Genomic DNA, 12,554 nt, shown 5'->3' on the forward strand with positions numbered 1-12,554 from the left:
TGAACTGACCTCCTTCCACTCCCCAGTTTTTAAAAGCCCTTAACTTATCCTCAGGTTAGAGCAGGCGGTCCTAGACCTCTTCACTGGAACCCTTTGTGGCAATACTATTGAGGTGCTCAGAGCACAAAAGTTTATTACACCCACCCTGAAAGGCATTCTGATACTAACCTGTCCATTTTACATGAGACTTCCAGGTATTGGTCGCCTAGAATCTGCCATGGGTCTTACCTTTGCCTGCATTATTGTATCTTTCCCAGTATTATCTATCCCAAGGATTGGGAGCACTTGTGGGGCCCTGCAGATGTTGCTGGACTACAACTCCCCATCACCCTCTCTGACTACTGGTCATGCTGGTTGCTGGGAGTTGGAATCCCACAGCATTTGGAGGACCGCATGCTCTCCCCCATCTGTGATCCAACAATAGCTTGCAGAGGATCTCTCAAGTCTCTTAAATAAGTCTTCCACTGCTCCCTGGGGTTTCTTAGAGATTAAACCTGTTGCCATCTGGTGGTAAAACATTCTCTCCCAGAACCACGAGTCATTCCTTTTGTACCAGTCGTGGTAGAGAAGTTCTCATTTTAACTCACGTTTTGTTCACACCAGGGTTGGTTAACCAGTAGTTCTTCCTGATGATGTTCTGGAAGGTGTACAGAGAGCCCAGAGCCAATGACCTCTTCCAGATCCTGTCTGGCCATTGGCCGCAGGGACCCCGTCTTTGATTTAGGTCAATGGTTTTCACCCACTCGTCGTACCTATGCAGTATTTAATGTCTGCCTCAAGAGTCCTCTTTTGATGTCTGAACATTTGTGGCATTCATTCTATATTTGGAGGGGAGGGCGACATCTTTGTCAGCCTTTGGGCCAAATGCCCCAGGTGGGCAGGGCCAGAGGCAAGAGTGGGCAGAGCAAATTCATCCACACCCTCGCAGGCCCTTCTCTGCCTTCCATCCAGTCAAGTCAAGGGCACGTTCCAGCCAGGTAGGAAGCCGGGTTGGTGAGAGGGTGTGGCCTGAAGAGAGGAGGTGTGGCTAGGGAGGAGGCGTGGCCCGAGGAGAGGCCTGGTGGGTTGCATTTGGCCCCTAGGTCTGGGGTCCCCTACCCCTGTTCAAAATACAGTTCATTTTTATTTATTTTAATGTGTGGGTAAGAGAAGGTGGTTCTGTTCTGCCTCCGTCCTGTAACAAAGCGGCAATTCTGCAGCTCCTTGATGCACAGACTTGGTGTGAAGTGCAAGATCAAGGCTGCCAGTGCTTCTCCAAATAGCTTTCGCAACCTCGCTGCATGTTTGTTTGAAGCAGCCACCCTCCTCCTCCTCTGCTTGAGCAACACTCCTCCATGCTTTTAAGCACGAGAGCTCTAAGCCTGCTGGTATCGGCTGATGTCCATGCTGTTCATTTCTGTCAAGCTTGCTGGATTATTACACAACTCTCCTTGCCACGGCTAGTGTCCTCCCAGCCTCTGGCAAGAATAAGCAGCTCTCGCCTTTCAACCTGGGAGCCAGAAGGGGGCCGTGTGTCGACCCTGCTGTTGTGCTGTGTTTCCAGAGGTGCTTGGAATGAGGCTGTGGCCAGAGTCACCTCTTGCCTCCAGTTTTAGTGCTAGAGAAAAGACCAAAGAGATTGCTGTCCTTGCACTGAATTTCAGAGATGGAGTACGAAGTTTGGGGTCAAGACTCCCCACCTGCCTTGAGGAAGGTGTTTCTTTCTGGTCACCACAGTTTTCTTTTTTCACTACCTAGGAAAGGGGGAATGTGTGAAACCTTGGCTTCAGGAGGGCCACTGTGGCTTGAAAGTTGAATAACTGGCATGAGCAAGAAGCATAGAATCTTTGAGTTGGAAGAGGCATCTAGTCCCAGCCCCTTGCAAGGCAGGAATCTCAGCTAAAGCATCCATGACAGCTAAAACCTCCAAGGAAGGGGAGTCTGTTCCACTGCTGAACAGCTCTTACTGTCAGAAAGTTCTTCCTGATGTTTAGTCAGAATCTCCTTTGACGCCATTGGCTCTGATCCTACCCTCCAGAGCAGGAGAAAGCAAGCTGGCTCCATCTTCCATAGGACACGCTTTAAGATATTTGAAGATGGCTCTCATATCTCCTCTCAGTCTCCTCTTTTCCAGGCTAAACATACCCAGCTACCTCAACTGTTCCTCATAAGGCTTGGTTTCCAGACTTTCAGTCATCTTGATTGCCATCTTCTGTACAAGTTCCAGCTTGTCAATATCATCCTTAAATTGTAGCGCTCAGAATTGGACACAGTATTCCAGGTGTGGCCTGACCAAGGCAGAATAGAGTGGTACTATTACTTCCCTTGATCTGGACACTATACTTCTGTTGATGCAGCCTAGAATAGCATTAGCCTTTTTTGCTGCTGCATCACACGGTTGACTCCTGTTCAGCTTGTGGTCCACCAAGACCTCTAGATCCTTTTCACATGTGCTGCTAGTCAGCCAGGTGTCCCCCATCCTATATTTGTGCATCTGGTTTTTCCTGCGTAAGTGCAGAACCTTAACATTTGTTCCTGTTGAAATTAATTTTGTTTGTTTGGGTCCAGTTCTCCAATCTGTTAAGGTCATTTTGAATTTTGATTCTGTCTTCTGCAGCATTAGCTGTCCTTCCCGGTCTGGTGTTATCTGGAAATTTGATGAGCACCCCCTCAATTCCTTCATCCAAGTCATTTATAAAGATGTTAAACAACAACAGGCCCAGGAAAGAACCCTGTAGCACCCCACTTGCCACTTCTTTCCAAGATGACAAGGAACCATTAACGAGTACTCAGCCAGTCAACCGGCTACAAATCACCTTAACAGTTACAGTCATACCGTGGATCTCAAATTTAAAACTGTTCAAGAACCAAGACACTGTTTCCGATTGGCTGTAGGAGCTTCCTGCACTCAATTGGAAGCCGCACCGGACATTTGGCTTCCAAAAACTGAAACACCCACTTCCGGTTTTCGATCTTTCAGGAGCCGAAATGTACGGGTCCCAAGGCATTCAGCATCCAGGGTACGACTGTACTTAGTTCAACCCACATTTTATCAGCTTCCTCATGAGAATATCATGGGAGACTTTGTCAAAGTCTTAATGAAATCAAGATACACTATGCCCACAGCATTTCTCTGTTCCACTAAGTTTGTAATTCCATCAAAAAAAGAAATCAGATTGGTCTGGCATGACTTATTTTTGAGAAACCCATGCTGGGTCTTAGTAATCACAGCATCCTTTTCTAAATGCTCACAGACAGACTGTTGAATTATCTGTTCTAGGACCTTCCCTGGTATCAGTGTCAAGCTCCCTGGTTGGTAGTTATCCTCCCCTTTTGAAGATGGGGACAACATTTACCTGCCTCCAGTCTGTCGGGACCTCACCTGTTCTCCAAGAATTCTCAAAGATAATAGAGTTTCTGAAATTACATCCACAAGCTCCTTTAGTATCCCTGGATGCAGCTTATCAGGCCCTGAAGATTTGAATTCATTTAAAGTAGCCAGGTGTTCCCTTACTACCTCTTTTCCTATCTTGGGCTGCAGCTCCCTCTTTACGCCATTTGTTCTGTTATCACCAGGTTGGGCATCGCTTTCCTTTTGGGTGAAGGCAGAGGCAAAGTAGGTGTTGAGTATTTGTCACCCAATAGTATTTCTCTGTGTTCCCCACGCAGAGAACCTACCACTTGCTTGTTCTTTCTCTTACTTTGGACATAGCCGAAGAAACCTTTTTTATTCTTTTTAACCTCTCTTGCAAGCCTGAGCTCATTCTGAGCTTTAGCCACCCTGACTTTCCCCCCTGCAACTTTTGGCTACTTGTGTATACTCCTCCTTTGCAATTTCCCCTTTCTTCCATTTCTTATACATGCCCTTCTTAACTGTCAGCTCATCTGTGAGCTCCTTATGCAGCCACACCGGTTTCCTTAGATGCCTCCCATTTTTCTTTCTTGTTGGTATTGTTTGCATTTCGACCTTCAATATTACTCCTTTTAGAAACTCCCATCCTTCTTGGACTACCTTCTCATGGAGTATTTCTGACCACGGGATCACACCCAGTAACTTCTTCAGCTTTTTGAAATTGGCCTCCTTAAAGTCCAGAGTGTGTGTCCGACTACACTTGATTTTCCCTTGCCTCTGTATTCTGAAACCCAGGAGAACATGATCACTTCCTTCCAGGTTTCCCAGCAGTTCCACTTCATCAGTCAGTTCCTCCCTATTGGTGAGGACCAGGTCCAAGATAGATGGTCCCCTTGTTGGTTCTTCCACTTTCTGGGAGATGAAATTGGAGGAATTTGTCAGACCTTGCACTCTGGCAGAGTTTGAGTCCCAACAAATATTGGGGAAGTTGAAATCCCCCATGATTACTATTTCTCTCCTTTGAATGTTTGGTAATCTTCATAGTAGGTTGGGTAAAGGTAAAGGGACCCCTGACCATTAGGTCCAGTCATGGCCGACTCTGGGGTTGCAGTGCTCATCTCGCTTTATTGGCTGAGGGAGCCGACGTACAGCTTCTGGGTCATGTGGCCAGCAGGACTAAGCTGCTTCTGGCGAACCAGAGCAGTGCTTGGAAACGCCATTTACCTTCCCACCGGCGCGGTACCTATTTATCTACTTGCACTTTGACGTGCTTTCGAACTGCTAGGTTGGCAAGAGCAGGGACCGAGCAACGGGAGCTCACCCTGTTGCGGGGATTCGAACCGCCGACCTTCTGATCAGCAAGTCCTAGGCTCTGTGGTTTAACCCACAGCGCCACCCGCATCCCTTTATCATAGTAGGTTAGCTTCTACTTAAACTATTTCAGTTAATATTTGTGTGCTCCAGGCCTTGCCTACATATGGTGGGTGAGGCCAGAAGCCTGTTCTCCTCCTCCCCCCCCCCCAGCCCCCAGGAAAAATGACATTTTTCAAACCTTGGGCAGAAGGCTCCATAAAGGCCCTTCTCCGAACCCCAACAATCCTTCGTTACCGCATGGGTGCCATAGGTAAAAGTGTTGGTTGATTGGACTGCCCTTCCATTCTGCTTTGTGAATACTAGTCACGCAACTGAGATGTGGTGACTGTTGCTTGCCCAAATAGAAAATAATTGGTTTTTTTAGAAAAGGCTTTTTCACCCCACTGCCTTTTGTATACATTCTTGGGCCTCTTATTGTTATTTTCCATGGTTTAAGTTCTCCTGAAATGAACTGAGTAGCCTCCCGCAGAGTAGCTGGGTTTTTTGGAAACAAGTCTTTTTCTTCCTCCTTCATGAATAATCACTCTCTCCTCATAAATCCTTCTTTACTGGACCCGTTTATTGTATGATTCTTGTTAAGCAAAGAGGATATTACTGCACTGTATGAGAATGGAGTAGTCCAAGTTGACAACATGACTAATAATTTGTCATGTAAATAAATTTTAATCCTTCCTACTCTTACGTTTCTGTGAGTCTAAGGCTTTGTAAAAATTGCTGTTGCCATTTCCCTTGTCCACTAGGGGGTGCCTTTTTATTTTTTGCTTGAAAGTTCCCTAATATTTTTTTCCAACTCTCTGTACACCCTAAACTAATGTCAACCAGCAGTTTCAGACTATGACTCCCACTAGCCCGCCTATGTTCACAGGCCACTGAAAGACCAGGAGCCTGGGGGAGGTGAAAGGGTTTTTTATTTTGCCCTCTGTGCCCTTCCTGAGGTCTTTTTTGAAGGCTTATGATTGGCCATGATCGGACATGGGATACAGGACTAGATGGGCCTTCAGTCTCATGCTGCAGAGGCAGTGTGGTGTAGTGGTTAAGAGCGGTAGTCTCGTAATCTGGGGAACGGGGTTCGCGTCTCCGCTCCTCCACATGCAGCTGCTGGGTGACCTTGGGCTAGTCACACTTCTCTGAAGTCTCTCAGCCCCACTCACCTCACAGAGTGTTTGTTGTGGGGGAGGAAGGGAAAGGAGACTGTTAGCCGCTTAGAGACTCCTTAAAGGGAGTGAAAGACGGGATATCAAATCCAAACCCCCCTTCTCACTTCTTCTTCTTCTTCTTCTTCCTCCTCCTTATGCTCTCCATGTCTCCTAGAGCCGAAACAACTGTGCGTATTCCAGAAGCAGGCAGCTATTTGGAGTTTGATTCTCAGGGATGAACGGCGAGCTCTGAGAGGTCACCTGGGGAAGTTTCCCCTCAGCATCCTTGGCTCATTCAAGCTGCTGGGCTGCTTCCAGGCAGCAGGGAGCAAGCTGGACTCTTAGGAGCGCCCTTCCCCTGAACCGTCGGCAGATTGTCTCCTTGCCGTTCATGCCAGCCTCCCGCTTGCCGAAATCTCGACACGCGTCTCTGCATGACGGAGCATGCTTGGCAACCCAGCAGGCTGATGATTCACCCTTTTTCTTGGGAGCACAGGATGTGCGGGGAGGGAAGAGTGTTCAAGAGTGTGATTGAACCTCTGAGCGCATATACCGGAACCTGTCTCAGGCCACCTTCCAAGGAGAGAGTGCTGGCAGCAAGCTGAACGCAGCTGCGTTCATTGACTGCCTGTGACCAGGGTGGGCGGGCCTGGCCAGTATAATTGGCGGCTACTGAGTGGTAGGGTAAAAGTTATGCAGGTCTTCTGGGTGGTGGCTGTGAGAATGCAGGGCAAGGCCTGGCGAAGTCACGTTGAGTCGAGTTAGGAGCTGTGAGGCAGGTGTGTGCGAAGTGCAGCGTGTTTTCCACCCTAAAACCCATTGGCTGTCTGCACAGAGAAAAGCTACGTTCTGTGACTTGTATAAATTATGCAAACTAAGGTTGCGCATGAGAGATATACATATATTTATCTCCTACGTTGCATCATTCAAAAAGAAAAAAATAATAATTCTAAACATGGACTATAGAAAGCCTACTCAGCCACCCATATTGCTGATTTTCAGCCGGGCAGTGTTCCTGCATGTGTTGAAGCATATCTTTGTAACGATGAGGTCTAGGAACGTGCTTTAAAAAGCCCAACAGATTCTTAGGAAGCTGAATTCTGTGTTTATATGCCACAGGCTTTCTGCATTCATGTGGGATTTCGGTGCATGCTACAACTGCCTTATTCCACATGTGTATTGTGGAAACACTGGGAAAGGTGGGCAGAAACTATAATTTTGAGCCTGACCCTTGAGAAAGCCCTTTCTCTACTTTCCTACCCGCAAAATTCATCTTGAGGAAGAAGGGGGTCCTACTCCTAGGGAAGTCAACAACTTACAACACTGAGTACCCTGGTATTTTGTATTATTCATTAGCATGTGTTAGAAAGCTATTAACCTACTCCTGTGGGCAACAGATGAACATTTTAGTCATCAAAGGACCTACGATGCAAATCAGAATATAATAAATACAATATCAAGTCAGGTTGAAATACAACATCAGCTCCAGTGTTGTGTTTGCTTAATTTCGGGCTGATCTGCCTGAGACTGCCTGTTTAATATTTGATGGTACCTGCTCTCTCCTCCTGCCCCCCCCCCCCGTGCCACGGCTGGTGTGTTCCACCCAGGACTACCTTAGGCAGCCAGGATACCTGTCCCCTGGTAGGGCTACCATCAATGTTGTTTTCATGTTGAAAGAAGCAGAGACTCTGGAATTCTCTTCTGGATAGTGTTGTACAGTACATCTTTTTGTGCCCGAGGACGTGTGCTCCATAATTGCAAAGCCCTTATGAAGCAGACTGCTCTCTCCTCCTCACCTCACCCATTCCCTAAAGCAGGGGTGGCTAACCAGCTGTCCTCCAGATTTTGTTGTAGTACAGCTCCCAGCACCCCTCCCTCCCTGTTGGTCAGCCGATAAAGATCTGAAAGATTTCCTTGAAGCTTGAATTTGTTTTATTCTGAATTGTTTTGTTTGATGTTTTCATGTGTTGGTGGTTTATTAAATTTATATACCGCCCTTCTCCAAAAGATATCAGGGCAGTTCACGGAATACAAGATAAAACACAAGTAGATAATTAAACCAAAACAACAAAACCATAATCCCACCCCCTTCCCACAGTCACATTTAAAAGGCTGTAGAATATGAATCGCCCTAAGCCCCTGGTTGAAGAGGGACGTTTTTGCCTGGTGCCTAAAAATAAATAATGAAGGTGCTAGGCGAACCTTCCTGGGGAGAGCGTTCCACAGACAGGGAGCCACTACAAAAAAGGCCTACTCTTGTTTTGCCACTTTCCAGTCCTCACGAGGAGGCACACGAAGAAGGGCCTCCCTCGGGTGAGTAGCGCAGGGTCTGGGATGGTTTATATGTAAAGCACTTTGAGATTTGTTCTTTAAAGTATAAATTAATATAGAAATCACCATCATAATAGTAATAAAAATAAAATTTATTATTATATGCTGCCTAGACAGTCCATTGTGGCAACCGCAACCCATGTTTAAGGTGCCATTAGGTGATTAGCTCATATATCTGAGTTTCTATCACTGAGCTTCCCGAGCCTGGGCCAGATGGATTCGCAGCGAGCTGGGTTGTGTGTGGAAAAGCACTTAAGCTGTTGGCATCTGGCTGAGTCATATCTCTGTTGTGCATGTCCCTCAGTTTACACAAGATTTGAGGAATTTGAAGAATCCGGTTGAGCCTGAGTCCGGTATTGATGCTCCTTGATGCTTCGGGCAACAGAGTTAGACTGGGGTGACATTGTGATAAGCCAGTTGTTGACCTCACAACCACGTATTGGCTAAATATATTCTTTAGCTGTGATTCCTGGACTAGATGGCCCTTGGGGTCCCTTCCAATGCTACAATTCTGTACGTTTATAGTTAACAGTGCTGTTCTCCCTGGACATTTCTATTTCCAGATTTCATTCCTATCCTGCCTGCTCTCCATGGAGCCCAGGCTGCCATTTTCTTTCTCACACCCCCCCAAAAAGACCCCGTTGTTGCAATATCCCTGTGATGGAAGAGGGAAATAACTGAGGGAGCCAGTGTGGTGTAATTGTTAGTGTCGAACTAGGACCAGGGACACCAAAGATTGAATCCCCAGCTCACTCATTCTCGAGTCTAATCTACCTCACAGGGTTGTTGTGGAGACGAATGAGGAGGGGGAGAAGCAGGTAAACCACCAAAGATGCATGGAGAAAAAGTTGAGATATACACAGAATAAGTAAGCTAGCTGACAGATTTGTGGCGCGTTAGGCCATCAATGGCTACTAGCTGTGATGGCTGTATGCTATCTCTGGGGTCCTCAGCAGGATGCCCTGAGCTCCAGTTTCTGGAAATGGCCAGCAGGGAGAGGTGCTGCTGAGCTTAGATCCTGCTTGTGGGCTTCTCATAGAGCAGAACAGGGTGCTGGGCTAGATGCCCCCCCCCCCGGTGGCCTGATCCAGTTGCAGGGTTCTCCACCTGGCAAGGTTTATGGCTGGGCAGGGTTTTCCTTGAGCAGCTAGGAGCAGAGCTCCTCACGTCTTCCTTTTCTTTCTTCCAGGGACACCCGGGACAGCAACACTTAAAAAAACTCTCGAGGTAAGTTGCGATTGTGTGTGTGTGGGGGGGACAACGCAAGAAGCAAAACAACTGCATTCAAAGGATTGCAGGTGTGGGTTCTGAAAGCTCCACGTTCTTAGAATCAGTTTGCTAACCGTCAGTTGGTCAACACCAGTTTTCTATATGGGAGAGGAGTGTTCGGTGCACAGAACATCTTGCCCCCAAATAAGCAGGCATTTTAGGCCAAGGATTCCAAATATTGACTTGGTTTGATGTATTCGTGTATCACCATATAAATACAGAGTGGGAGCCCAGTCTTTGCCCTTAGGGATATATTTGCGTGCATTTTCCTGGGGAAAGACACAGTTGTGCGAGTTACAGGTGGGTAGCCGTGTTGGTCCGCTGTAGTCGAAACAAAATAAAAAAATTCCTTCCAGTAGCACCTTAGAGACCAACTAAGTTTTTTATTGCTATGAGCTTTCGTGTGCATGCAACCCATCCGTGCTCTCTTCCTGACAGTTTGGGGCTGCCTCCTGCTTTATAACAGCTCTCCAGAGCAGAAAAACATCAGATGCTGAGCGCACACCTTTCACATCAGACTTGTCTTCTCTCCCCTCTGTGTCTCCTTGCTCTTGCAGCTAAACACATCCCTGCCTATGACCTCCACTCTTTCAGCTCCACCCCCCACAGCTGTCCGAAGGCCCCCTGCCCCCTCAGTTTATTCATCTCCCAGAACATTTGGGTGCTGCTGTGTATTCCCCCCCCTTAAACCTCACATTTTCTTGAAATTCTTGCACAGTCCCTAGTCTCCATGTCTTCCTGCAACTCAAGTACTAAATAGGTATAATTGTGTTTTTGCTATCTCACTCCATTTATCCCTCCCCCATGTGGAATTTTTAGATTCTACCTGCTCCTGTTCTGAAAAAAAAAGCACATTCCTCTCTTGTTTACCCCACCTAAATTTTCCTCCCTTTTCTCTTCTGTATCTGTTGTTGCTGTTGTTATTACAGTTTATATCCTGCACTCCCTCCCGAAGTAGCCGAGAGTGGTGAACACATCAACAATATATTTTTATAACTTTTTTTAAAAAAACTTTTATGATATTTTAAAACAGTGATCTCAGGGTTGTCGGCAACAATATCTTTTGAAGCATCAGATGTTAAAAACATTAACATGAATGATTTCCAATTCCTCCTAAAAGTCAGTAATGGCACAATTCATCAGGGAGGGCATTCGAAAGCGGAGAATCACTGCTGGGAAGCCCAGTCACGGGTCAGTGCCAACCAGGCAGTCCCCAGTGGCTGTACCACCATTAATAAACTGGAAGAGGAAAAGGGACTCCTGCCAATAAAGGATCTGTAGGGTACAATCAGTGTCTGGATTGTAAGCCAGCTGGGGCAGGGATCTGTCCCCTCTTTCTGTTATAAAGCCCCATCACTTTATAAAGTGTGTGGATGACTCTAGAACAGATGCTAGAGCAGCCCCCTCCCCAAATCATGGAATTGTAGAGTTGGAAGGGACCACAAGGATCATCTAGTCCAACCCCTTGCAATGCAGGACTCTCTTGTGGGACTCCTACCCACAACCCTGAGATTAAGAGTCTCATGCTGCTCCAACTGAGCTATCCCAAATGTGCCCAACTCCCTTCTCTCTTTCCCTCTGCTTATGCCACGGGTCGGCAACTAGCAACCCTATGGGCCAAATCAAGCGCCCTGAAATTTTATCATCCGTTGTCAGCCAGGGATAGTAAGTCTAGAAACATACAGGATGATACTTAAAATCTCACTGAAGCCTGTATTTCACCTCCCCCCTTTTCTTTTTTGCTTCCGATTCCAGTTGCCAGGTGCCTCTGGGCACTCCTCACAGACAATCAAGAAAGGCCACAGGGGTGTGGACTCCACCGGCGAAACCACGTACAAGAAGGCAAGTGCTCTTTTCCACCTCTCTGTGTCTCCGTCTCCCTCTCTCTTCCCTGGAGTGTGTGTTTGTGTGTGCATGTCCCTCCCTCCCCCTCCGCCCCTCCTCCCTCAGCAGATTCCGCCCAGCAGCCTCCAGCACCTGAGTCACCCGGCTGAGCATAAAAGGCTGGAGCAATCCAGGTAAACGTCAAAACTTTGCAAGCAGCCCTTGATGGTCACATGTCGGGAGATCCCAGGGGCTCAAAGGCCGAACCGTCCCACTGCGGCGTCACTGTCCCAGCACAGAGATTTCTCTTAAGCCTTTGGAAAGAAGGTCCCCGACTTTCCCTCCCAGCCCCCATTTCAGGAGTTTCTCAATTCCCCCTTGCTGTCGGGAGACAGCGCTGGCCAGCTAACCTGGGATTTCTCGCTCCTTTTTGAACCACACTATGGTGCACGCGTATCTCTCTTGCCGGCATGCGGGCTGAACGCGGGACTCTTCGGGACCCAACGTAGTTTGACGTTGAACAGCTATGCTCCAGCTCGCTCTGACCCAGAGCCAATTCCCTGCACCTGGATGAAATGGAGATTGACACGATCAGTCCGTTCCGACGCCTGTCTTTTTCTGTAAGTTGCAGCCTTCTGGGTGGGGATTGCCGATCTCTTCTGGAATTCAAAACGTGCAAAAGACTGTGGCGACAGGGAAGGGAGGAACTCGCGAATCGTAGTAGAGAGGAGATACTCCTGGCATTTGGGAAGAGTTCTTGCTAGTGCTCCCAACATGGATGAGCTGGAGAGGCCGTTCTTAGTTCCCTCGTTATTTCAGAGTTCTTCCTCCTGACATTTACTCGGAGGCTCTTGAGTTCTGGCACTGAAGATCAGGCTGCAAATATTTATGTTCCTTTTTTCACTTGTGTGCTTTGGAATCTCACCAGGGCAGCTGTGCTCGAGAGAGAGATCCACTTCCTGTTTCCTTTTGATCTGTTGTTTTGCGCGTTTACCGGCACCCTCCTTCCCCCAAGGCGGTGGGGGTTGGCTTCTTCTTGTGTGGCGTTTGCTCTTCTAGCTCTCTAGTGGCACGCAAATATTGCAACCCCACACGCCTGTTTGTAAATCAAGGTAGGCACTGAAACTTGGAACCAAGAGCGGACGGCCTTTGGTGTGGATTATTTCCCCCTGGGGTCTCCTTCTGTCCTGCCACATATGACCCATCTCCCTAGCTCAGCCTCCTAGTATCAGTCTGTTTATTGGACAGGCATGGGCGATCAGAGCTTTGTGACACAGGCTGTGCCTGTT

The 12,554-nt window shown here is 47.6% G+C and overlaps 1 protein-coding gene across 10 annotated transcripts in view; it reads left to right on the plus strand.

The window, feature by feature from the left end:
* The window catches only part of PIP5K1A (phosphatidylinositol-4-phosphate 5-kinase type 1 alpha), a 45,021-nt gene that overhangs the window by 6,447 nt on the left and 26,020 nt on the right, over window positions 1–12,554 (plus strand). For 8 of the 10 annotated variants that reach the window (XR_014163472.1, XR_014163473.1, XM_081891511.1 and 5 more), the window contains exons 2-3: window positions 9,362–9,399; window positions 11,197–11,283. Coding sequence is in view for 8 of the 10 variants with exons in the window: in XM_081891511.1 (XP_081747637.1) it covers window positions 9,362–9,399; window positions 11,197–11,283 (125 nt within the window). In the remaining 2 variants the exon portion in view is untranslated. Of the gene's footprint in view, window positions 1–8,476; window positions 8,526–9,361; window positions 9,400–11,196; window positions 11,284–11,394; window positions 11,886–12,554 lie in introns of those variants that run through there. The other 2 variants (XM_081891510.1, XM_081891505.1) reach the window with 2 other exon arrangements.

Source organism: Podarcis melisellensis (assembly GCF_964234715.1).
Source record: "Podarcis melisellensis genome assembly, chromosome: 16".
Taxonomy (NCBI): Eukaryota; Metazoa; Chordata; class Lepidosauria; order Squamata; family Lacertidae; genus Podarcis; species Podarcis melisellensis.